Raw genomic sequence first — 26,588 nt, 5'->3', positions numbered from 1 at the left:
ATATTTGCTTGCACTGTTGTCTGTAAGCAAGATCCTTTCCCCAGGTGTGGCGATGCTGAAAGAAAAATTAATTTCTTTTACCTTCTTCCTGTCAAAGAGAGGAAACTTCCTTTTAAGCTGAGAGGAGAGACAGCCTTTAATGGATAGCCCTTGCCTAGTCAGCAGTGGGTGCTCCACAGAGGAGAGTAAATAACTACAAGAGTGGAAACATTTTATTAAGAAATGCAAAATAATGCCAGACCTTCTGTTCTCAAGCGGAATTTTAATCTCAATTCTTGGCTCAAGTTGAGGCTTAAACATTAATTTCTGAGGGACAGGACCTTATCCAGGACCTTATCCTTGGACCTTACAGAAACCAGGCAAGATACACTCAATTCCATTGTGTGTGATCAGCCAGGATTGCTGGTATCTGGGATACAAAATTAGACTCAGAGCCTAGGAGAAGAGAAGAAACCTAAATAAATCAGTGGGGGGAAAAAAGAGGTCAGGCCAGGTGCAGCAGAGAAGTGCTGAGTCTTCACACCACAGCAACTGATAAGGAAGGAGCCTCATCTGCAAGTCTCACAGTCTCAGCTCACAATTTAATGCAATGTGTGGGTTGTGCACATGCTCAGAGGCTGTTCTCTGGAAATACCGTGTGACATGGTCACAATGGCAATTGAGGTAGTGGCTTTTCACCATTGCTGGAGGTTTTTTACACTCACATTGTTTGGTTGGAGAGTTTTTGATGAGCTCAGTGATTTTTTTTTTTTGAGCTTTTTTGATTTTTAATTTTTTTTAAGAGCTCAGTGAGCAGGCAGTGCCCAGAGCTCTCTGGATGGTGTCAGTCCCAGCCCATGTTCGCCATGGTGCTCCCAGTATCCCAGTTTGTGAGCAGTGAGGAGCAGAGTGCTCTTACAAGACCTACGTGCTCTCCTCTGGCAGACCAAGCCAAGACACTCTGAGGTTGGTTTTGGAAAGTTGTCAGATTAACTGAAAAACTTTCAAAGAGTTGGAAATTTTTCCAAGTTTTCTTCCACAAACTTTGTAAGAAGCCTCAAAGTGTGGTGGACAGCACTGGATCAGGTTGTCTTTGTGTTGTTAACCAGTAGGGTTTTTTCAAGACAAAGGCATTGACTGAAATAACCTGAGAAAGAATCTCAGCACGAAGCCCTGGTACAAGGTTTGGGTTTGCAGAATTGAGCTTCTCTGAGAGGCAAGTTTGCAGCCCTGTGATATGTTATTCTGAGCCATTCCTTCCAGAGCTTTGGTACCGAGCTGACACATAGAGATCCTGCATTCAGACTTCAAAAAAGAAACACTGAGAGAGAAGCTTGCATTTTCTTCTACAGGGAATAGGTTTTTCTTCTCAATTTTCTTCTCATTTTTGGCTATTTTGCACTGACATTCTATGGCTAAACCTTTTCTGTTGCTTGATAATAGTTGGAGGGGACAGATCATCATCTGTGTAAACAGCAGTTCTTGTTCAAATAAGTACAATATTTTAAAATATGCTGTTAGAATCAGACTTCCATTCAGTGCTGAACTTGTAAAATCCATGTCATTTCTTGGGTTTTAACTCTGTTTTAACACCTCAAGGTGGTGGACTAAGATCTCACTCTGGCTTCTTGGGAGTGTTTGCAGAATGACAGAGGAATTGCCACCCTCAGGATGGCAGGTGGCTGGAGGGCTCCTGTGGCACTCTTTGTGGGCCCTTAGTGTTCCATTGCTCATGGGGCCTCAGCAGTTCACGTGCTTTAGCCCTCTACTTCATCCAACACAATAATTTGTTCCCAAATTTGCCTTATTAATGCATATTTGTTACTGGTCCTCACTTGGAAGGGGCATATGGTCAGTGACTTGTCAGAAATCCCAGATGAGGAAAAATGGAGACAAATGGAAAGTGATGTTTTAGTCTGAAGGCTCCTACAAATATGACCAAGCAGAGAGGCTGGAGAATCAGCAGTAGCTGTTCAAAATGAGCAAGACAAAGGATTTTCTTTTTCCATGGACAAAGCTATTTTGAGCTTTCCTAAGAAGCAAACACCTTTCTGTCCCACCAGGTTTCTCTTACCCCTGCAATTTCCTTGCAGTCACTTATTGGTGTGCCTTTTATCCCCTGAATTCAAGAAGAAGAGTGCATTTACCTGACCCTGGCCCTGCTGAATGGACTGGGAAATTAAGAATATCACACTGATGATATCTAAACCCAAGTCCCTGCAGAATGCAACACTAAAACTTCACAGCAACATCTGTCCTTATTATGGCATTCCTTCCTTCACCTCAAAGATCTATTTCTCTTCTTTTTCTGAAGGTCTACCAGCCAGAGGAACATATGATCTAAAGCAGCTAAAATGAATTGCCAAATCTATCTGTCATGAAGATAATTAACACCATATTTCCACCCAAACAAGATACAGATCACTGGGTGCTTTTTTTCCCTACACCAAAAGCTGAAGCCCATATTATCACCCATCTTCTGCTCATCCCTCCTTCACAGTTACTATGCCAAACTTCTCTCAATATGCCAGGAAATACTGGGGAGTATCTAAGATGGAACTGAAATATTAAGAAAACACTTTGCATGCCCAGATTTATCTGCAAGGTTCTCCATGTGATGCTGGTGTGCTACACATCTGGATTCTCAGCTGGCTTTAGAACTGTAGATGCCATTCCAGCTGCCCTTGTGCAGGAACACCTGCCCAGGTACCCTGGAAGGGCCTTGCCTTGATGTGTGCAAGGATCTCCTAAGCTTCTTCATCCCCCTGATGCTTCATAATTGCCTTGCAATTAAATCACAGAATGATTGAAACATGGAATGGTTTGCATTGAAAGGGACCTTGAAGATCATCTCATTCCAGCCCCTGCCATGGCCAGGGACACCTTTCACTAGACCAGGTTGCTCAGAGCTCCATCCACCCTGGCTTTCCAATTAACTTCTCGCTTCACCTCTCACTTGTAATAAAAAGTTTATTCTGACTTTCCTGGTCCTAACATGTGTAATGTTGTCTTATACCAACATATGGACCATTTCAAGACATCCAAACCTGTAAATTATTCATTTCTGCATTATAACTCCATCTTTCTCTGCATTGACTGAGCCTATTTACCAATTCTCTATGTCTCTGGATATTTGAACTTTTGGGTTTCTGAGTTGGTTTTTTTTTCAGGAAATGTTTGTTAGTCAGCCTCAAAGTGATAACTGAATGAAAAAATTCCATTTTCATTCAAATTTATCTTTCTATCCAATCTATTGCTGCTACTAGATGCAAATGCAAAACAGTGTGTCTGTTGTTGAGTCACTGACTATTTAATGCCCACTCTCACATCACACACTACCAGGGAAATGCTGCTATTGAAAGAATTTTTTCACTAGTCTCCAACTAGGAGGTTTCTTTCCCATAATTGCACAATTCTCCATATTATTTTTTCTTTAGTAATAGGTTAGAGATCCCTGGCTATATTCACATGACATTTTACAGCTCCTCTCTGGTAGAAACACTTTTACCAAGCTTCAGCAGGAACAGATTTACCCTTATTCACACTTTCTTGCTCATTTCTAAGAGTTTCCCTATCATTAGATTTCCACACTAGCTTTCCATGGACAAAGCTATTTTGAGCTTTCCCAAGAAGCAAACACCTTTCTGTCCCACCAGATTTCTCTTACCCCTGTAATTTCCAGTTTCAGGTTCAAGAACTTGCCTGGTTCTTCATCCAGAGCCCTTTTGTTAAGGAGTAAATATTTCCTTTTTCCCTTGCAGATCCTACTTTCCCAGCAGGATAGTGACCATGCTGTCACTGCACAAAAACCTTGTCAGTGAAGAGTTTTGAGTGTGTTGGAGCTGCCTGTGGTCAGTTTTGGCAAAGCTGTGATGTTTGATATGCAGCTGGTGTAGGACAGTGTAGCAGTTTTGGTGCTCAGCAAGGGGCTGGCATTGTCCCTGTGCTGCTCTGAGGCTGTGCCTGGCCTTGGCTGTGTCATCAGCAGCCAGTACAGATTGCTTCTCCTGCTAAATGAACCTGGAAATCCCCCATGATGCAAGAACAGAACAATGCAGGACAATTGCCTGTCCCACACCTTCCCTCCCAGCACCAGGAAACAGCTCATAGGTTCACCTGCCCCTAACAGAGGTGAGGTGCTGTGGGAAGGAAACTCCTCCATGCAGTAGCAACTGCACTGCCAACACCCCTTGGGGAAATTCTTTCCTTTCCCAGCAGTGGGGCCTCACCTGTGGCTTGCACGGGTCTGGACAGGGAGGCACAGGGGTGAGTGATGCCACTCCCTGTGCCAGGCAGGAACACACAGCCCTGCTGTGCACTGAGGGCTCAGGGAGCCAGGAAGAGGAAAAAGATGAAAACTGCTTCTATTCCATCTCCTGCTCCTGCCTCTCTCCTTCAGCTGCTGTGCTGTTAAATCCTGAGGTGGTGGTTGTTATTATTTATAGCTGCCAGTGGCCTGCTGGGTGTTTCACAGAGGAAATTCACAGGGTGCCTCCATCCAAAGAGCTCTCAATGAAGTGTTGGGGGCCAATGGTGCTGCTGCTCTCAGGGGTGATGCATCTCCACTTGGCTGATGTGATTTGACAGGTGGAAGTCACATTCTGATGGCTTTCCTTCTTCCCTGCTTTCTTCATTAAAGGTGCCAGGTTATCTTTGCAAGAGAAGAAAACCTGCTTCCTGACCTCACACACAGAGCAGATAGAGCAATTTTTTCCCTTACCACCCTCTGCCAAATTGCCTTAACCATGCCCTGGAGAGGAGAAAGAACAATTTGACACTCTTTGCCCATTCAGGAGGCAGCTTTTCTGCTGAGCCTGTGCAGGGAGGCCGTTTGGTGCCAGCTGTAGTGATAGATTTGTGGTTCCTCGCTGTTGCGGTTTCTTATGTAATGCTGGAACTAAAGCTGGCACTTGACAGAATTCGGAGCTCCTGTTCTGGCTTGGCTGCACATGATGCAAGAATAAAGGTAGTAAGGGTAGGATGATATCTTTATGGTTTTGTGATCCCAAGACAAGGAACCCCAGAGGAATTTTTCAGGCTGGGTCTATTTTTGAAGGATGGGATTGCTCTAAATGCCCCACAGCCGCCAGTCCTAAATAAATTATTTCAGGAAAGAGGGACTGCCCCATCTGGGGAGTGACACTTGGCTTTGGGAACAGCTCTGCTCCAGCCAGGGACTCCCAAGGACTGCTGCTACACTGAATTCCAAAGTACCAAAGATTCAAGTACCATTGAATTCCAAATCTCCAAAGTACCTCTTGGGCAATACACAGAGGCTGTAGAGAGATCAACCTGTAGACTACAACTTAGCCATGTGCAAGTGTCCCTAAAAAAGTGAACATTAACAGCTGTCCTATTATTATCCAAATAGATACTATTAGAAATTGATATATTTAATGACTCCCAGTCAGGGTGGAATTTGAACTCATGACCTAGAAGTAGTAGCAGAGTTTTCAGCTGCAGGAGGAAAAAAAAAAATAGAAGGTCAAACAGGACTTTTCCTGCTGGGTAAAATAATTTATTGCAGGTGAAACAGTCTCAGATATGTGGTAAATTAGGCTGTGCATTATCTCATGGATAATAACTTCTCTCTGATGTTTGGCTTCTTGTGTGCATCTTTATTTTGGGCTCTAAATAAGATAAGAAGCACCAGAAATCTCCCAGGAATAACAAATGCATTTTCTTTGCTTGATTGAGGAAATAAATATTGGACAGACATGTGTTATGCAACAACTTAAAAATAACTCTCTTGTAAAACTTGGAGTGAGCCTCAAATACCGCAGAAGTAGCAGAAATGTGTTACCTACCTTTTTATCAGTCAGCCAATATAGCTTTTCTCAGCTACTTTTGCTGAACTATTGGCCTGATCATTTCCTGGGCATTTTATTTTAATATATTTTCCTAGGAAACGCATTCCAAGTCTCTGTTAAATTTGAAACTACACTCAAGCAGGCAAGGGTTTGGAAAGAGTGCTGCAGTCAGACTGAAATACCTGTGCTGTCCTTTATATCTTGTGGGACCTGGTGACACACGAGACAAAAGTGTGTCCAGGCTATGTTGGACAAGACCCTGGGCAATCTGGTCTAGTGGAAGGGTTGAAACAAGATGAGTTTTAAGGTCCCTTCCAACCCAAACCATTCTGGAATTCCATTATTTTAGATCTACCACTGCATGGTGCACAACCTGCTGATCCTGCTGCAGGCCCAAGGCACCCATCTTGTGATTGTTTCACCCAAACTTCTCTCTGTCTTTTTGGTTAGGATCTCCTTAAATGAATGGTGGCATTGGGCATCTCTGTGCTGATACCCTAATTCCAGCATTTTCCTGGTGCTTTTGTGATAAGAAGAGCAAGGTGGAAAGAAATCTCCTTCTTCTTTTCAAATTGTACCTCAGGGATGGTGCCTGCAATTTGATAACCCAAATTACCAGTCCCTGAAAGCCCAGTGCAGTAAACCAGGTCATTAATTCACAGTGGTACAACATTGTTTTTAAACTGTAAGACCAGTTGCAGATGTAATGACAATAGAGGAAATTAGCTCATGATGGGATTTTAGGAAGAGGCTAGTGGAAGTATGTTCAGTAATGTTCAGTTATTAAACCATTAGAGATCCCACTGGAGACCAGCCAGTAGGATTTCTCATAATCTGCAGTGGCTTACGGCAAAACACAGAACCCCTGAGGAGGGAAATGACAAAATGTTCCTCTGGAAGAGTTGCCACATCTCCTCACCCATGTCTGTGCTCTGCTCTGCTCTTGGTGTGAAAGCACATCCCTGTCTGTAATCCCTCCCTCCTCCACAGCCCTCCTGCCTGGCACCCCCAAAATGGGTCCTGGTGAGGTGGGATGGTGGATGTGAAACCAGAGAACATTGCAAACATCTGTGTTCACTTGAGGCCCAATCTAAGCTCTACTGAAAATGCACAAAATAACTTCCACTGGCTCCAGGAGCCTCCGGATCAGACATTGTGAGTGTTTGCTCCCATGGCTCTGTTCACCATTTTGGTGGGATTACAGGGAAACAGGAGGGTATTGAGTTCTGAAAATCAGGTCTTGGCTCAGGCCTGTTGTAAAGAAATCCAAGAAGCCAGGTCTGGATTCAGAGAGGGTGAAGAAGATTATTCTGCCAAGCTGACCACCCTAAACTGGGAAGAGATTTCTGCCCAAACTCAATGGACTGCACAGGGCTGAGAGCAGCAGCAGAAGTGCTCCCAGTCCAGGTGGTGATCCAAAAGTTGAGGGGTGATCCAAAAGTTGGCTTCTTTTTAGTGATCCAAAAGTTGGCTTCTTTTTAGTGATCCAAAAGTTGGTTTCTTTTTGGTGATCCAAAGGTTGGCTCCTTTTTAGTGATCCAAAAGTTGGCTTCTTTTTGGTGATCCAAAGGTTGGCTCCTTTTTGGTGATCCAAAGGTTGGCTCCTTTTTGGTGATCCAAAAGTTGGCTTAGTTTTGGTGGTCCAAAGGTTGTCTCCCAGGGTGTGGTGGGCAGGGTGTGCTTCAGGCACTTCTCCTGCAGTGTGTGCAAGCAGGCTGGCGCTGTTACAGAGACACCACGTCACGAGTGGGATGTGGGTGAGGGTGTCAGGAGCCAGGCAGTGCTCAGGGAGGCATGATGCAACAGGCAGAGCTGTGTCAGTGACAGTGATGGCCTTGACAGCAGTTATCCTGTCCCAGCCTGCCTGCTGGCTCTGTTACTGTTTTCTCCCTGCTGCACTGGGACACCAGAGCACTGTCCTCAGGTGGAGGATACTGGCATCATTCCCTTGAAATCAATGGAGAGCTGCTGGCTTCTGCCTGGAAATAGGGTTTTCTGCAAGGTAGGACTGAGAGTTGGTGTCTGGAAGATGGCAACTGAACTGAGAGTCCAAGGTTTTGTCTTACTGTGATGTATTGGGAACTTGGTTGGGGGGAGGAGGAATGTTTGGAAGGTTTTCATCCTCAGTTCTGTGTGTTTCTTTTATATATTGTAGGTTAATAAAGTTTGTTTTTTTTTTCCTTCTATTCCTAAGCTGGAGCCTGCTTCTCTCTATTCCTGGTCACATCTCACAGTAGACAGCTTCTGCCTGGAAATAGGTTTTTCTGCATTTCATTTTTCTGCATTTCCTTCCTCCGCTAAACCACACCAGCCTCCCCTCCTGCAGTGGCCACATCTGAGCCTCATGCTGAGAAGTGCTCCCATCTTGCTCAGGAGTGCAGCAGTGAAGAAGAAAACACAACAGATTTTTTTTTTTTTTCCTTCCTTCATTCCCTGCTTCTAATAGCAACCAGGTGCTCTGACACTTAACCTGTGTGCTGCCGTGAAATTGCCTGTCTGGTGCAAACACCCATGTGAGGCCCAGGGCCTTGAGGATTTACTTTATCCCAGGATTTGTAACCTAATCTCAGTGAGATTGTCCATTTATATCAGCCACCTTAAAAATTCATATTTTTGTTGTTAAACATGAGAGGAGAAAACCGTCTCTTGACATTGTTTCTTTTGGGTTTTTTTGGGTTTTTTTTCAAGAACTATCTTTAAGGCCTTGGCTGCAAATTTTGTTTTTTTTACTAAATATGCTACTGTGTTTTAAACTGATAGCAGGGCAAATGCTTGGAGGATTATAGCAAAGTCTGCAGGAGTTAATCAGTTGCATTCATATCTATAGGTTCGCTACTTACAAAACTTAACAGTCCTTGCATGAAAGACAGAGGAGAGCAGTATGTGTAAAAAAAAGAGTTCAAAAAATCAAGTGTGTTTAAAATCCTAAACAGGACCTGGGTTTCAGAGCAGAGGTGCTACAGGCAGACATGTAATCCTGCCCCAGGGCATCTTGTGCAGGCATGGAGCTGCTCTGAGCAGCAAATGCACCTCAGAGGGACAGAGGAGCAGCTGAATTGCTGCAGTGTTTTAAACCTGCCGTGTTTGGCTGAGTTACTTGAGATTTACACCAATGGAAACGAGAGCAGAGCTGCAGACTAATTGCCTAGTTTGGATTTGTGGTGATTGTGAGAGTTGGTGGTGGCTTTGGTTCCTAGAAATATTCTAAGGATCAAAGGATATTTTCCTTTTCTAATACATTGGATCCTTTAACCTCTGACTTCAGTCCCAAACCCATGGGTTATTGCATAAGTGGGTGAGGTGACTGGTTTAGGTGTTAGTTAAACTTTCTGACAGAGCCAGAAGCAAAAGTTGAGTCTGGGCTTCAGAAAGCACAGAGTTCTGCTGGTACAGAATGTACCCACCAAGTGTCCAGCTGAGATTATCTGTTCAGGCTGTTGGCTGCTCCATGGTTCTTCCTTGGAAACACCCAGGTCAGGTTTGAGTTTGGGAGCAGAAATCCAACATACAGTCCCCAGTCTCCCATCCAGCCCCTGAGTGTTCCTTTAGTACTCCAAATACCCTGTTTTGTAAACAAATCCTGTGCTTGTAAACAAATCATAAAAAAGCTGGAGGGCACGGAGCAAACACGTGGCCCCTGTTGGCACTTCTCTCCTCATAGAGGGAGAGAGAAAAGCCTCTCCAAGGCTGTTTCCTTGGCATTTGTGTCTTCTGAGTCAGCTCAGTATTTGAGAGAGAGGCAAGAGAGTTGTTTTGAGGCCTTTGCACCTGCCATGTTGCTGTGCTTATCCAAACAGGGAGAGCTTGGACCACAGCTGAAATAACAGCCCGGCGCAATTCGGGATTTTTGACGTCCTTCTTGTGTTTACAGCATCCCACCCCTCCTCTCTCCAACTGCAGAGCCAGGCAGGAATTCTCTTCATTATCTTCTGCCGTGCTTCTCATGCCATTTTTATTAAAAAAAGGCAGAGCAAGGGGGAGCATATGTGTGAGAGTAGAGAAGAAGAAGAAAACAGTTTTATTTGTGCAGTCAATAGCAATGAGGGGGAAAGAATGGAAGTTGGGGAGCAGATCTGGTTGGCTTGTCCTGAAGTGACCTTGTCCCCCTGGCTCACTCTCTATCATTTTTGGAGAACCTGAGGATAGTGAAGCCTGTGAACACCATGGTGTTAGTGGATATTTGGGGTAATTCAGGACCTCTGGAACTGGCACTTAGGGAGGCTGTGAGCAGCATGTGGGGACAGACTGGACAGCTCCAGGCTGGGTCTGACAGGGCAAGGGATGGTGTACACCTTCAGCTCTTCTGTTTGTGGTCGTAACCCAGTCCACCCTGGCAGCTGATCTAAAGCATTGCAACGAGGGAAGACGTGGGGTTGATGTTTGCTGCCAGCAGATTTCCTGTTTTGCTCAGCAAGGCTTCCTTACTAGAGGAGAAGAGAGAAGGTGACAGTGTTCGAGGGAAACAGGGCTGTCACCAGCAGACCAGGGCTCATTCTGGGCTGCAGAGAGATGGCAAGGAAATGTCATCTTTTGTCTCAAGTGTTTGGTGGCTGTTTAAGGCCAAAAACAGATGGGTCCTTCATGAGGACACTTCAGGTATAGAATTTGCCTGTTTCACACAACACTGGCTGTGACAGCCGTAATTTAATTGGGGATGCTTAAACCGGTGTCATCTTGTCCTTAAATAAGAGGAACACTGTCTGCTTTCATTGCTGTCTGACCATTTGTCTTTTCAGAGGGCAGAAGCTGGGATCAGCAGAAGCCTTAAGGATATTTTCAATTCTGTTGGAAACGAGTCTTTGCTGGATAAGAAACGCTCCTGGTGTTATTTGTAGTAGGAAAAACATATGTGCCATGGTTGTAGGAAAAGGGACATAGGATGTTTGCTTTCCCTCAGTGCTTTCACTGCATCTCAGATGTGTCCTCAGATGCTGAAACCCTACAGCATGCACAGAGCAGGTTGGTTGGGGCAGTGTCAGCCCTTGCAGGTCTGCTGGAAATCAAGGGGATGAGTGTTTCTTCTGTAAATTCAATGTTCCTTTAAACCCACCTTCGTCTGAGTAAAAAACAACTTCCCACAGGTATAACTTTTCCCATTTAGTTTTCCAGGAACACCCAAACTGAGAGCAGAGGTCCTTTGCCTGGCAGGGAGAGAGAGAGAGAGATTAACTCCACCGCCCAGCCTCCCCAGTAAAAACAGGAAAAGAATTAGAGGGTTCTGTATTCCTGACCCTGGATCACTTGCCACAACAGACAGGAAAGTTGCCCTGGTGGTATTTCACACGGCACATCCTAATTCCCCCTCTAAGCAGAGGGCTTGAGTCATTGCTTTTTAATAAGGCTGCCTCCCCACAGGCGGAAGCTGCAGCGATCAATGAGGCTTACGCTTACTCAGTTCTAGAGAAGGTCATTAAAAGACCATAGATATACATTTGAAGTGTGTTTGTTCACATCCTTGATGTTAAAGATGTTTTCTTCTCTCTCACTTCCTTAAGTTGCATCTCACACAGCCACTGTGTGCCGGGTCCTGCCCGTCAGGGGAGGGGAAAGTGTCCCTTGTTGCTGTCACTGTGCCACCAGCTCCACCAGGGCAGGTGGGAGAGGAAATAAATGGTCAAAAAAATCACACTTTTATCACCACTTGGAGCACAGCTTGTCTTGCTGGCATCTCTAGATACAGTCTGAACTATCAACCTTGGTGTCCTGTAGCTATAGAGAGGGAATAAACCCTTCCTCTCCCTGTTCTTGCATTCCTCCCTCCCTCACTATGGGACTGGATTACTGCCTGGGGTATTGCACATATCATCCCTTTAGCAGCTATATTTCTCCAAAATGTGGGCACTGTGAAGGAATGCTGAAACTCCCCAATGCTGCCAATATGACACATTTAGCAGTTCAGGAGGATATAAGTATCTCACGTTCCAGTTGTTGAATCGTGAAATGCCACATGCATCTCAGTCAGCTTTTTGTCACACCTTGTGTCAGGCCAGGATTAGCTGAAAGCATGAAGGCTTCAGTTTTGAGTTTCTGAGGTGTTTTTTTGATGTTCCAGTCCAGCCACATCTCCAGCTCTGCCTGTGTGGTGCTGAAGAGCCCCTCTGGAGCAGACATCCCATTTCTGAGCTCCTCTGGGCACAGCTGGTTTGTTGGTGCTGCCCTGGGTGTCACACCCTGGGTGTTACCCAGGGCAGGGAAAACTGTGAAGCTTCAGGTTGCTCAGAAGGGGATTTGGGATGTGGATGAGGAGGATGGGCTCCTCTGGGGACCTGCCATTGCTCTACAGGGACCACATGTCTCCAGGCATTTGTCTTCTCTTTCTTTGTATTTTAAAGATATTGGGGTGTCATGAGCATAAATGACTTAATAGCTCTTATTTTCTACCCAAACTGCAGAGGAGTAAGGGGAACCAGACTGTGCAAACAATGTGTAAGAGATTTTGTTCACCTTCTTTGTGGAGAATAAATGGGTTAGGTTTGGTTAGGGTTTTTTTTTTAATTTGAAGGGTCATTTGCCTGTCACAACACAAAGTTCCAAGAGCATTCCATCTTTGAGCAGGTTGCAGTTGGATATCTCCCCTCCCTGATGTGCAGCAGGTGACAGGGTTAGAGCACAGCCCAGTGCCCCAAAGCCAGCAGCCAGTGTACTCCATACAAACTTTTCCATGGTTAATCCATACAATTAAATAGGCCAGAGTTCTCCCCACCTAATAACTTTCATTTCCAATTTTCTGTCTCATTCACCCATGTACACATTCATCTCCAGCAACCTCATAATTCATAACCACCACATTCTCTCTTGTGCTTGATTTGATTCCAGGTTTTCCTCCACTGTATTCTGCAAACTTCTGAACAGGTGTGAGCTTTTCCTGTTGTCCCTTTGCTTACATGTGCACACAAATACTTCCCTCCAGTAAAACCCATGTGCAAAGCACACTCACTGCTCTTGGCCTGCCTCATCACCTGGAGGTATTGGTGGAAATCACACCAAAAATCAGATTCTGCAAACTCCTATTTTACTCTCAGGACCACAATCTCAGTGCATCAGAAAGCAGCATGGCCTTATTTATTTTGCAGCTGCCCCAACTGTTTATTTGTTACCATTTTCAAAAATTGATTTTTTTTTTTTTGTGGTTAGCTGATCCCCAGTGACAAAATCCACATTTCTGCCAGTGTCCTTGTTAATCTTACATATTTTACAAATGGTTTTGAGACAGAAATTGAGAAATAACTGCTCTTTAATAATCAAAGCTTGGCTCTGCTTTGATTTCATCAGTATATATGAAAACCTCCCATCATAGTAAGTGGATTTATCTGGGAGTGAAATCTAGAGGAAAACCCTCATTATTTTACTACAGTGTGTGTTTAGCCACTTTACTCACTTCCTATAATTTTTTTCTCCCCCAGAAAAACAATTGCTTTAAACAAGCCCCAAGGGACAGAAGTTTGAAACCTTTCACTTTGATTGAATAAACAGTCTTACCAATATCTGGGTAGACATCTCCCCAGCCTGTAGGTGAATGAAGACACTGTTTGTGCTACATGAACTCTCAGATTTAGCTAATAGGAGCCACGGGCTGTTGCTGACAGGAATCAGGTGCAGAAGGAATGAGAAAGCCAGTTCTGTTTTCCTTCCACCAAGTTGCACTCCCATTCCATTGCCATGTGCAGTAACAAAGAGTCAGATCCCAGTGCTCTTGGCGTGCAATTCATTCAATGCCAGTTTTTTTTTTTTTTTTTGCAGGCACAGTACCCATGAGAAACAGCTTTGTTGTAAAATATAATGTGGGATATTGGAGTTTAAGTCATGCTTGTTAATTTAATGAATGTTGTAAGGAGATACTTATTTCATGAATCTGAAGATTTCAGTAACTCATTGATATCCACTTCAATGGCTTTGCTGCTCTGCGTAGTAGATTTATCTCCTCATAGTACACACTTCATTAGTAGATGCTTTTTGACCAAGTTCCTGTGACAAAAAGCCATGTATATTGCTGTCAGTAATTGGGGCAATGTGAGCACAGTGAGCAGAGGACTGGCAGGCCTGGGGAAGAGCTGGGTTGCCTTTCCTGCTCTGCAATTAACCTGATTGATGACTTTGAGCAAATCATTTTGCCTTGGCCACTCCATGGCTTTACAAATCGGCACAATGAGGACAACAAATGAGTTTCTTTGAGGAAGGTTTTGAGTCTTCGTAGTGTAAAAGACATTGTGAAAGAGCTAAACATTTTTATTAGGATTATTTTATTCCCATATTACATATGAAAAAGATTATTCCTCATTTACAGATGCACAGGTTTTAGGTAATTATGGCTTTGCATAAATATGTAGCAGTTTGCTAATTCTTTCTGTGAATATTTCAGTGCTAATCCACCACCCTGATCCTGTGCTGTGGTGTGGATCCTATTTTTTGCTCTGGAAGAAACCAACTTTTTAACTCTTCTGTTTTAATGCTCATATGTGATGTGGATAATTTATTTGTCCATCACTGAAACATCCTCAGCTTACACTAATCCAGGCTCCAGGTGCTGTTAGATTGAGCTCAAGGCTGCTCAGGAAATAATGAGTATTTATAATAATAATGAATAACAGGGTATTTTAAATTCCTTAAATGAACAGACTTGCTGGTAGTGCTGTCCTTGACATGGAGCAGAAGTGTCCAAGGCTGAACACAGTGAGGCACAGGGCTGGTTCCTCAGGTGTTGAAGTACTGTTGACTGTTGGGGGTGCTCTCAGTGTTTGCCACTGCTCATGGTGAGGGTTGGCACTGCCACGTGTCACTGCAATGCCATCTCTGCAGCAGGTGGAGATGTAAGCAGCACCTCACCAAAATAATGGTTTTCATCAGGAAATGGTTTAGCCATCAGGTGGTCAAGAACTGCACCTATTTCAGAGTCGTGCATAAATCAAGCATAGACAAAGGTAGTGCTGATTGTGCTCACAAAAAGAAGACACCCAACCAAAAATTAATCCCATCAAAACAAGGTAGGAACGCCAGGAGGAGCTGATTGAGCTATACCTTGCTTTTTTGGCAGCCAAACCCCCTCCAGTCCCTCTTTCTCTGCCCTTTGCTGCTGCTGCTGCCTTTGTTGTGTGAAAATGACTGCCTTTCCTTTTGTCTGGCAGGGAGCTGAGCGACGGGAGCACGTACAGATACCAGGTGGTCGTTGTGTCCGGGATGGAGGAGAGCGAGCCGTCCCCTGCCCTCGTTTATATCTCTGGGAGTGGATACTGTGGAGATGGGATTATCCAAATGTAAGTCTGGAGCAAGCAAACAGATAAATCTGGGCACATCTCCTCAGCCAGAGTCTGAGGCTAGGAAGGAATTGATGACCTCTGGTGTCTCCTTAGGTTAGGCTGGCTCTCATCTGTAGATAATGACTCACATGCTTGATGATTACCGGGATGATGACATTTAATTGTACCGTGGGCCCTTCTCTCCTGGCACCAGGAGATACAGACAGAGATACAGATAATGGAGTCCAGACAGCAGGATCGATAGGCAAGGACGCTCTGTGCTGTTTATGCTGTTTCCCCGTGTATCTGTATCTTTATACATGGATGTGACATTTCCTGCACAGACCTGGAGCTGGAAAAACTCACACAGCCTTCCATGCTGCCCCATGAGTGTGGCAGCTGGGTAAAACCCTGCCACATGCTGGGGCCAAGGTCCTGGTGCAACCCCTTGTTTGACTGACCACCAGAGCTGGGATGCATTTGGAAGTGATAGATTTGGCCTTGGAGGGAGAGTGCTGGGAATTGCATGTTCTCAATCAGCTCCCCTCTCTCACCAGTCCCCAGGCCACTGAAAATGTAAAACAATCCTTCTCAACTATGTCAGAGTTTTTTCCTTTACTATGTTGGCCCTTAAGGCTGATGCTTCAAAGCTTCCTGGCATTAGGTAATTTAATTATTTAAACTATGGAAGTAACAACAAGCAAGTGCTTAATCCAGCCAGTATTATTTGCTTGAAATAATGCTGATCAGCAATCACACAGCACAACTCTGTCAGATGATATACCTGGCAGCAAATATTTGCAGGAAGAGGCCCAACAGGCAAGGAAAGCAAAGAAAACAATCAAACAACATATGAATCCAGGGCAATCCTGGAAAGAGAGGTGGAGAAAGACAGATTAATTTTGCTTTACATAACTTTTCTGCTACTGTTATGTTTGCACATTCCTCAAACTTCACTTGTGGCTTTGCAGCAAGTGTCAAACAATAGCTGAGCTGCCTCAGGAGCGAGCAGGAACCAGACTGTGTCACAGCTTGGTTGGTTGTGGCCCCACTTGCAGCTGTGGCAGCCCCTTTCTCATCTGGTTCCCACTCTTGTCCCCACACGCTGTCGCAGCCGTGCGGGTTGGCACTAGGCAGGGCTCCGTCCCCAGCACCCCTTGCTCCCTGCTCGCTGCTCTCCTCCGAGTTCTGCCACCTGGAATAGCCACACTCCAGGCTTTATGCCTTGTCATTCCCATGCTGGGGTCACAGTCTGGCCCTTCCAGATTTAATACAAAGAGTTTCAGAGATTCCTGATCTCTTTTTCCCCACCTGCTGAGCTACAGCCACACCAGCTATGAAGGAAGTTGCTCATATCCTCATCAGAGGACAGCAAGTGGTATCCACATGTGCAGCAGTGAACCGGCCAGGCGAGCCTGTGAACCAGGAATGATGAAAAGGAGGAAGCCAGGAGGCTCCCTTAAGGGAGAGGTGTTTTAGGGGTGGGCACACAAAGCTGCTGTATCAGATATTGGGGCTTTGGGGTTCTTTAGAGGGGTTGCACAAACCATCGAGTTGATGCTACTTTGCCAGCTGACTGCTTTTTGCCTGCAGAGAACTGGGGGAAGAATGTGATGACATGAACAAGATAAACGGTGATGGCTGTTCCCTGTTCTGCCTGCAGGAGTTGTCCTTTAATTGCATCGGTAAGTCCTCAGACCCACGGTGGGCAGAAACCCAGTGCAGAGTGCAAGGGAAAAACCAGCAGTGCTCTCAGCATTTCCAGCTGAAGAGTTGTCATGGGAGAGAGAAAAAAGGTGGAATTTGTAGGTTTGAAAGGTGAACATATCTTCCCAGCTTCTGGTCATTTTGATGGGAAATTGGTTCTGCTGGCTTTGAAACAGCCCAGGACTCAGGGCTAAGTCAGCCATTGTGGGACTGATCCAAAGCCCATTGAAGTCAGTGGGTGGTTTTCCACTGGCTTCAATAGGCTTTAGATCTGACTACGTGAGAAGACATGAACTGATTTTTTCTGGTAAACAGGAGGAGGAGTGAAAGGGGAAGGGACTGAGACCAGAAGCAAGTCCAGCTGAGGTCACACCTCCTTTGAGTTGCAAATCAATATCTGAGGATCAAAGGTCTGGCTAATCCCCTTTTTCAGAGGTGAAAACTACTTAATCAGATTTCATTTGCAAGCCTGGTTTGCTCTGATTAGCAAAACCTGTAAGCACAATGGCCGGAAGATGCTCGAGCTATCGAGGCTGCAGTTTCGAGCTTTACATATTTATTAAACTCTCTAGGAATGCTGGGGACAGAGAAGGGAAATGGAGACCAATTTACACTGCACCTTCTGTGGAGCAGCCCCACGTTGTGGGGTTGCTTTTTCCACCCAGGGGTTTGTGAGTTCTGGGAAAGAACAAAACATGCAAAGCTTCAGGAACCAAAGGTAATGTTTATAAAGGGTCCGCTTTTTCTCCAGACATTTTATGAGATTCCTTATGTGGACTGCCCAAGCAAACACCCTGCCCCATGTAGTGATCCCATGCCTTCAGCTCAGGGCGTCAGTCCTCAGCAGATACTGTAACGTTTTGCAAGTCTGAAATTTGCTCTTTTTGGCAATTTGACCATTATCTCTTGTGCCTGGAGCAGCGTAGAATGGACCTCACAGGCACCATGTTTCCCTTGGGTGGTAAACTGGGGACTGCTTGGCTCATCACAACAGCTACATTTTAACTTCAGCTTCCCACACTGTGAGTGAGACTTGAGGCCTGATTTGGTGATGTACTTATTTACATATGTAAATAGTTCTATTGAAATCAGGGATATTTATGGCCGAGACTAATTGCGACAATTGGTGGTCTTGAAGTTACATTTGTGTTTCAAGTAACTTGCTGCCTTAGAGCCCCAAGCACTGCAAGATTTTAGTCATAATATTTTGAAAGTGGGATAAACACTTACGCAAATGTTTTGGGTTCTGCAGACATCAGGCGTGGTGTGAGGCCGGTTCCAGCAAAGCTTTGGGATGGTGCTGGATGGTTGTGTCTGTATCACCCTGCTCCACAGCAGGGCTGAATTCCTTGGTCCAGGTCTGTGCTTTGACCACATCCCAGGATTTCATTAGGACATGACCCAGGTCCTCCCCTGTGCCCATCAGTTTTCCAGGAAACCAGGTGATGTGGGCTGGAGCTGCAAATGCTCCAAATAAGTCCATGGACCGGAGTGAGAGTGGGGTGTCCCAAGCCTTGGACCACACAGTGGTGTTCTAGGGGTATGCAACACTCTGCTTTATGCCTTTTAATATAAAATCATGGGATTGGTTATGTTGGGAAAACCCTTAAGGTCAAGTCCTGTTGTGTCATCCACCCAACCATCATCCAACCATTCACCCCCATCCAGCTCCAGGAGCAGCAACAGAGCTTCCTGAGAGTGTGGGACAAAACTGTCTGACAGCAGTCTGACTAGAAAATGAAGCAACTAAAACATACAGATTTTTCTACTCCATGACAGAGGAAGTGGGTTTTCAGATTTGCTTGTGTTGGAAAGGAGAGGGGAATTCCAGGGGCAAAAATAGTTGTTTGTTTGTCACGGGCTTTGGAAGGTTGTGGTTTGCACAGATCCTGGATTACAAAACAAATGATATCAAATTCCTTGTGAAATATTGAATATAGGGACTCAGATGAATCAAATTAGCTGAATCAAAGGGAAGGTGCAGGAACAGAGACCTTAAAAATCTTTGGTTGTGTGACTTTACAGTTGTGCTGGGGTGACTGCTGTGGTGGTGATGGGCTCAGTGTTTCTGCAGGGTCTGTGAGGGCAGCCCCAGTGCTGTTTTCAGGCAAACACTGCCTTCAGGTCTCTAAGACAGGTTCAGAGGAGCTAATACCTGTGAAATACATACTTTTGGCTCTTGTGCTAGCTGGACCACCATGAATTATGACCCCAAGAGCTAAGGAGACACTACCAGTTTGTCTTTCAGACAAATGAACACTGCTGATTTATATTCTGCTTGGTATATCAAGCATTAAAATCTCACCAGAAAATATAAAGATGTTGGGGAAGTGAGTGGCTGTGCATATCACATAATAAATAATAGTAAAAAAAGAGCAGAAATTCAGCATTCTCCACAATCTAACAATATCACACCTACTCCTCTTCCTTAAGCTGAACAAAAGTCTTCTTTGATATTGGTGGGGTGTTTTCCTGGAAAATACAGAATTCTTGGGTGCCCATTTCAGGAGCACAGAAAAATAAGTGTAATTTATTTCCATGTTTACAAGGCTGACACATGTTATAATCCTGTAGAACAACAAGCAGTTATTTCAGAGAGTGTTATTTTTTCAGTGATGTTCTTGTTGTATTATGTAGCTCTTCAGAGCCCCGGGAATCACTCCCCTTCACCAAAGAATTCAGTGAGCCTCAAACACATGTTCAGAGGCTTTGTTGGATCGGGGGCCTCAGGGTTTGATCTTGCAAATGCTTTCTTCCAGGCATGTTTCTGAACTACCACAAGGCATTCTTTAGACTTCAGCAAATCTAACCACAACAGTGAATGCAATGCTTGTCACAAATTGTCTGCAGGATTGGGTCCCACGTGGCTGGAAAGAACTGCTAAACATTTTGTTTGCTAAAGACGGGGCTGAAGGGGCGTCGTGGGCGGGTTCCAGAGGAGGAGGTTTGATAGCAAAGCCCAAGTGGGCTCCTGCCTCCTAAAGCAGAGACCACGCAAGTCACCTCGCTTGGTAGGAGAAAAATACAACAGAGCCCGCAAGCACCACCAGGCTTTAGATTCAGAGCCATGAATCACAGAATAATTTAGGTTCAGAGGAGTCTCTGGAGGTCTCTGGTCCAAGGAGGGCCAACTTCAAAGTTAGAGCCAGCTTCAAAGTTGGAGCATGTTGCTCAGGGTCATGTTCAGCTGCGTTCTGGATATTTCCAGGGATGGAGGCAGCCTGTTTGCAGGTGTCCCTTTGCCTCTCTCACTCCCTTTGCCTTTTAGGATCATGGGGTTTATGGGCTTTTTTAATTGGTCCAACTTTCCTTTGACTAAATGGCACAAGGCTCTCAAGACACTTTGCACTAGTGCCTGTAATAAAATTACACTTCTTTTTATTTTTTTTTGTCTTGCTTTTGTTTTTCCTCCTTCTTTCCTCTCTAATCAGATAACAGTGGATCAATCTGCTCTGCCAGGGAGGAGGGGCGCGGGGGAAGGAAGGAGGGAGGCAGGGAAGAAAACTGTGTGGTCTCACTGTCAGGCTGTCCTGGCCTTCTCCAAGCACAAAGCCGAGCAACAGAAAACAGAAAAGATTAATAGCATTTTCTTCCTGCAACATGCTGAAGAGCGACAGTGAGATTAATTAATTAATTAATGGAAGCATCTGGCAGTGCTCCGTTTTTTAAGTTCTGCAGCACTCTTGCCCTTCCCCATTGTCAAATTTATCATCTCTACCTTTTCTCCCCCCACCCACAGCCGCTTCCTGTAGCGGATTTTGCATATTTTTATCTTTTCCACGCAGAATTTGGTCCCACAGGGAAAGTTTCACTTTGCCTTTTGATGGGAAGGAGACAGGTGATTCCAAGCCGTGTCGGTGTGACTGATGCACCCCTCTCCTACCCCTGGGCTGCTTTCCTTTCACCTTGCCCTGATCACTCCAGGGATAACAGATTTTTGCGGTTACCGCGGATCTCAGCCAAGTTCAACCCGACGTGTCCTGTGTAAAACAGACCCCATTTGTAAGAGTTATGATTCACAGTGGTGGGAACCCAGGGCTTAGCACTTGATCCATTCCCAGTGGAGTGCTGAGAAATGGGTGTCTGAGGTGCAGCTGAGCACCTTGTCCTTGGCGTGCACTCTCCCACACGCCAGCGCCGCACACCCAGATAGATGTGGGACATTGAAAAAGAGCCCGGCTTTCATTTGCATTCCTTTTGTGGAGTGGGATGTGCATTATGCATTGATTTAGCTCACCAGTGCTGAAGAAAGAGAAGGATATAATAAAAAAGATGCAGAGATCAATAAAAAAGGGAGGGAGGGGAAGAGAAAGTAATATGAAAAGAGATGAGTAAAGACTGATAGACACATTGAAACACAGCTGTGAAGTAGCTCCAGAACTTCTATCTCCCCTTAAGTTTGCCAGGTAATTTATAGGGGTTTCAGTCACATCTTATTGGTGCTATTATTGCTATACTTTATCTCCTTTGCTTATAAGGGACTCGGCTAAAGCCTTTTTACAGCAAAACAGGGCAGCGCTTCTACTGACTTCCAGATGGGAGTGGTCACCCTGAAGAATGGGAATGTTTCAGGTTAGACACACATCTCAGTGGTGTGTGGGATCAGGGCCTCAGGGATATAAAATACAAAGAAAAGACACAGAGCAGAGGCAAAGAGAAAATAAATATATCTAGCTCTTGAATTTACCACCAATTTCTGGCATGCTTGAAACATTAGTCACCAGTGGTTGTTCAGGGAGAAGTATGATTTTAATTTGACAATGATCCTTAAACACCTTTTCTTTTGCTCCTGCTTGGTCCCAAATGTTTTTCTGCTACCTTACAAATCTGGATCTGTCTTCCTCCTCCTCAGAGGCCTCTCCCTCCAGCTGTGAGCCTTACCTTTGTGGGAGCTCTATCCTTTACCTCTCCCATTATCCATAAATTAAGCATAGCACTTTCCCCTAATCTTATTGTTTGGTGGGCTGCATTGCATTCAGGGAAATGATTAATATTCATGAGCTTGCTATCTCTGTTTGGTGCATAATCCTCTGGGGAAATTGCAGTGTTAAATGAGTGACACAAACCTAATTTTATATGTCTTTTCTTTCCTTTCTTTCTTTTTCCTTTTTTCCCTTTCTGACAGAGAAGTAATGTGCTTAAAATAAATTGATGGATGACCATCCATATTCATTGTGGGCATGCTTTGAGAGCTCTCCCATCCTCTCCCCCTCCCTTCCTCATACTACTGCACAGGAACACAGCTTTGGCTGCCCAAACCCTGGCCCCATGCAGCAGCTAATGGTGATTTTGCCTTCTTTCACCAGCATTAAATAGGCCTTGGCTGACCCTGCCGAGGGCTTTCAGTAGAACAACAGCATGGGAGAAACAGAGCCACCTTGCAAGAGAAACTCAGCATCTCCCAGGGCATCAATAAGGTGAAAGCATTGACCAAGGAGCTTGGGAAAGAGTGTTGCTGTTGTTAAAGCAACTGAAGTTCTATAACAGAATTTCATGGCAAATAGTCATGAATTTACTGGCCAGGGTTATTCAGATGATATTTGTGTGACTCCTTCAGCTTAAGGCAAATACTTTGAAGCTGACTGTTTCCTGCAGCTTGCAGAAGTGTGGCTGCATGTTCTGAAATGTCTAAGCACTCATTTGGCAAGTTAGTAATCACAGCATCCTCGTAAAGTCTCCTAAAGTGATTTTCAGACTGTCATCATTAATAGTGCAATCCTAGGAAGGCCAGCTGAGCCGCAGAGCAGAGAGAGCAGACATCTCGGGCAGCAAAATACAAAGGACAGATGCTTTTTTGTGGGGGAGAATGTGGGCTGGAGTGGTATTTGCCTGCATTTTTCCCTAGGCCAGTGACTCCAACCCAGTTCAATCCAGCTTTAGTTTTTAGGACACAGCTACAATGAGAGTCCAGCAGGAGAACTACTCCTCTGCTTGTTGCATCCCTCACATTACCCTCTGTGGATCTGAGAGGCTTCCACAGCTGGTCATGCTCCCATCCTGAGAGCATCTTTTGTGACTCAACAACAACTGTGCTCAGAGCACAGTTGTTGTATCTGTCTGAGCACAAGACCTTCCTTTGCAGGAACATCAAACCACATGTACGAACAAGCACTTTGTTTTCCCTGGGGAATGGCACCTCTGGGTTTTTACTCTTGTGTTCCTCCTCCCAAACAAGTGTGCCAGGTGTCTCAAGGGGCCATGCTGGCCACCTTTCTCCTGGTCATCATGGAGGTCATCATCATACTCCCTTGTGTGGCAGACACCTCAAGACTTTCAGTTGAACAGTTTCCAATTTAAGCTGATAAATCTGCATAATATCAAAATCTTCTTGGCACTGTTTTATCCAATCATCCAGGGAGGGAAATAAGGTGAGGTAGGAAGAGAACATATGTGTTATTGCTCTTACAACAATTCCTGGTTGCCAGGGGTTGGAGGTGGCTGTGTTGGGTCCTGTTGGCCATGCCTGGTTGCCAGGGTTGGGGATGGCTGTGTTGGGTCCTGTTGGCCATTCCTGGTTGCCAGGGTTGGGGATGGCTGTGTTGGGTCCTGTTGGCCATGCCTGGTTGTCAGGGTTGGGGATGGCTGTGTTGGGTCCTGTTGGCCATGCCTGGTTGCCAGGGTTGGGGATGGCTGTGTTGGGTCCTGTTGGCCATTCCTGGTTGCCAGGGTTGGGGATGGCTGTGTTGGGTCCTGTTGGCCATGCCTGATTGCCAGGGTTGGGGATGGCTGTGTTGGGTCCTGTTGGCCATGCCTGGTTGCCAGGTAGAGATGGCTGTGTTGGGTCCTGTTGGCCATGCCTGGTTGCCAGGGTTGGAGATGGCTGTGTTGGGTCCTGTCGGCCATTGCCAGGGTTGGGGATGGCTGTGTTGGGTCCTGTTGGCCATTCCTGGTTGCCAGGGTTGGAGATGGCTGTGTTGGGTCCTGTCGGCCATTCCTGGTTGCCAGGGTTGGGGATGGCTGTGTTGGGTCCTGTTGGCCATTGCCAGGGTTGGGGATGGCCACTTTGGCAGTGATAGCTCAGACAAGGTCTCGCTACCACTGCCAGCCAGGGGAAATATCCTTTCTCTTAAGTGACAAAGACTCATGTTCTTGGAGGTGCAATATCAAATTTCAGTGCCGGGCTCTGCGAGGGAATTGTAATTGTATCTGTCTGCAGCAGGCAGATCAATTGCATAATTCTGGTGCTCCGACTGCTATATCATAGCGAGGAACCGAGTCCCACCACACAAAGAAAGCCAGTCACGCCCAGGAATGCATTTCCACAAGCAGCTGAATTACCAGGGAGCCTCACTCTGCAAAGGCATTATCCCTGCCTGCTCTGCTCTGGAGATGCTCAGACATGATTGTCATATCCACGGAAAGAAAGCCTCCTGCGAGGCCCCTGGATGTTCCGCAGTAGATTGCGACACCCACACTGCCTTCATTTCCAAGGTGTCTGTTTTATTTCATTGGAGGAAGACGTCACCAGTTATTGATATGTGACTTTATTCTGAAAGTTCTGCCCAAGCTCCATGTAATGGTTTTCCTCCTTTCAATCAGAACATCCAGGAAGGAAAGTAACTCTTGAATATTTTACAGTAGCAGGAAATATCTCTGTCTCTGCCTTCTTCAATATTAAAGAAGAGATTAGCAGATATCCTGGAAGCAGGCCATATTATTCACTCTCTTCCCACTGAAGCCAAAGGTGAAACTCCCACAGAAATAAATGGAGCAGGTTCTGCGGTCACTCAGCCGTCGAGTTCATGTGATCTGCAGTGGAATTATTTCCCTTTTTGTGATAGAAACCTCTGGATACATTTCTCCTCCTCTGTGTGAACATAAACACCAGTGCTGGAGATGCCGATTAAGTGACGTGGTGGTAAAACCCTGCTTCTGCAGAAGCTGCTGACTTTGGTGAGCCTGGGGTTTGGCCTTTGCTGTGTCTGAAAGCCTGCACACCTCTGGACAGACCTTTCAGGAGTTAAAATGCAAATCTTGTTCTGTTCCAAAAATTTGTTACTCTGAGACAATGCTTCTGCATTTTTGCCCCCACCTTTTTTTTTTTTTTTTTTCTTTTTTTCTGGACAAATAGTTATGTGGCATGAGGCATGTTATAGTTGGAAACATCCCTAAGTAAACAGCTGAGCTTAAAAATACTCCTTTTTTTTTGTCTGGCCTTTTAAAAAAATGGTAGTTACTGCACAAAAAGAAGACTATGCTGATGCCAATCATTGAGTCCTGGCTGAAAACAGGAAACTGCCCCCAGTGTCTGTCCCCAGCACTTTGAGGACCCTGCTTGGACATTCAAAGCCTCATTTGAGGATGTGCCCTGTGCTATGAACTATATCTCTTTATCTCTCTTTTTTTTCTTTATTTCATGAAGTGGAAGGCTGCCTATCACAGATAAATGTATACCCTGCATGTCTGCTTGCTGGCATCTATAAGGCTTCACTCATTTTGCTGATGATTTTCCAGCTTTTCCTCAATCTGCTAAAGGTGATGGGGAGCTACCTGCTTTTCTAGGCCTGCTCTCGTAGGTGCTTCCCAATGCTCACTAAACCACCTGTGTTATCTCAGGCATCCTTTCATTTCTGACCCCCAGAGGAGGGATCTGTATTTCAGTACAAAATGCTGCCTCTTGCACTGTGCTCAGGCAGCTTAGGAAGCAAGGAGAGATGGAGTTTGCATAATTTTCTGGTGCAGCACACAAGAGCCCCAAGACTATTTTGGATCTTAAAGCTTGACTTCAGGAGTTAGCAAAACAGGTCTTGCCAATTTGTTTCCTCAAGTCACACTTCTCCAGGTTGATGCTGCCACAGAGCCTCCTTCAAGGTTTCCCAGATGTCACAGAAATCTTTGCTGAACTGGAGACTGCCTTTTCCCAAAACAAGGGCAAGACAGGAACTTTGGTTTGGCCCTAATGTTTTTCTGCCTTCAGTAAGAACTTTCTAAGGGAAGAGGAGCTTGGGCTGCCTGAATGAAAATGTGTTCCCCAAGTTCAGCTCAGCATCCTCCAGCATCTGTTATCAATCCCCCAGAGATGCTCTCTCCTGCTGCCAGGTGCTATGCCTGCAGCCATTTTACTGTTCTAGATTTCAGCTGCATTTCCAGGCAACTGCTTTTTAATTTTTTTTAAGTCATTTCTTCCTTGAGGATAAATAAGATATCCTTTATGTTCCTTTCTTCCATATTTCCTTCAAATCAGCTTCATCTTTGGAGAGCAAAGCCCACAGCACTGATGAGCACAGTCCATGGTACAGGTCGTGCATGACCAATCCTTGACCATCACCAGGTCTTGGGAGCCTCTGGACCTCTATGGAGACAAAAATTAGCTCATGTTGCCAAGGCCACAGATGCATTTAGTGTCACAGTACTTAAGAAGAAAACAGAAAAAGCATTTTGCATCATTATAGGAATAAAGCCATTAGCTACTCATTCCTAGAAATACACCACTCCTGACATTGTCCTCTCTGGCTCTGAGCCTGTAGGACTCTATGAATGTAACTGAGCTCTGTTCCCACCACTGAAAAAAGGGAAAAAGCCTGTTAGTTTTTATTTTGTGAGGGCAGATGTAGGAATAAACAATCTGGTTGTTCTTTGTTTATGAAAATGTAAAACCCAACATGTAACCTGCCAGTCATCCAAGACCACCAGAGGAATCCAGAGTCAGAGCTGGTGCTCAACACCTGAAGGAAGAACCTCTGCTGGTTTTTGGCAGCCCACACAGTGATGCACCACATTTGGCTGCTGCAGTTTGGTACCCTCATGCCTGGGGAAGATTTAATGACAATCCCCTGTTTGCCATCACTTAGAATTGGGAAGCCCACTGGCAGGAAAGGTCTTCCCCTCCTCTCACCAGCACTCCCCTCAATGCAGAGCA

The 26,588-nt window shown here is 45.2% G+C and overlaps 1 protein-coding gene across 1 annotated transcript in view; it reads left to right on the top strand.

Annotated features, from left to right (window-relative positions):
* The window catches only part of PAPPA (pappalysin 1), a 181,294-nt gene that overhangs the window by 76,152 nt on the left and 78,554 nt on the right, over positions 1–26,588 (top strand). The window contains exons 8-9 of the mRNA XM_071453626.1: positions 14,912–15,040; positions 16,616–16,707. Coding sequence (XP_071309727.1) covers positions 14,912–15,040; positions 16,616–16,707 — 221 coding nt within the window. The remainder of the gene's footprint in view (positions 1–14,911; positions 15,041–16,615; positions 16,708–26,588) is intronic.

This window comes from Agelaius tricolor, unplaced genomic scaffold (genome assembly GCF_023055355.1).
Source record: "Agelaius tricolor isolate 1412-34295 unplaced genomic scaffold, bAgeTri1.0.p SCAF_37, whole genome shotgun sequence".
In the NCBI taxonomy this organism is placed as follows: Eukaryota; Metazoa; Chordata; class Aves; order Passeriformes; family Icteridae; genus Agelaius; species Agelaius tricolor.
Note: the sequence above shows the minus strand (reverse complement) of the source record. Positions and strands in the feature narration are given on the sequence as shown.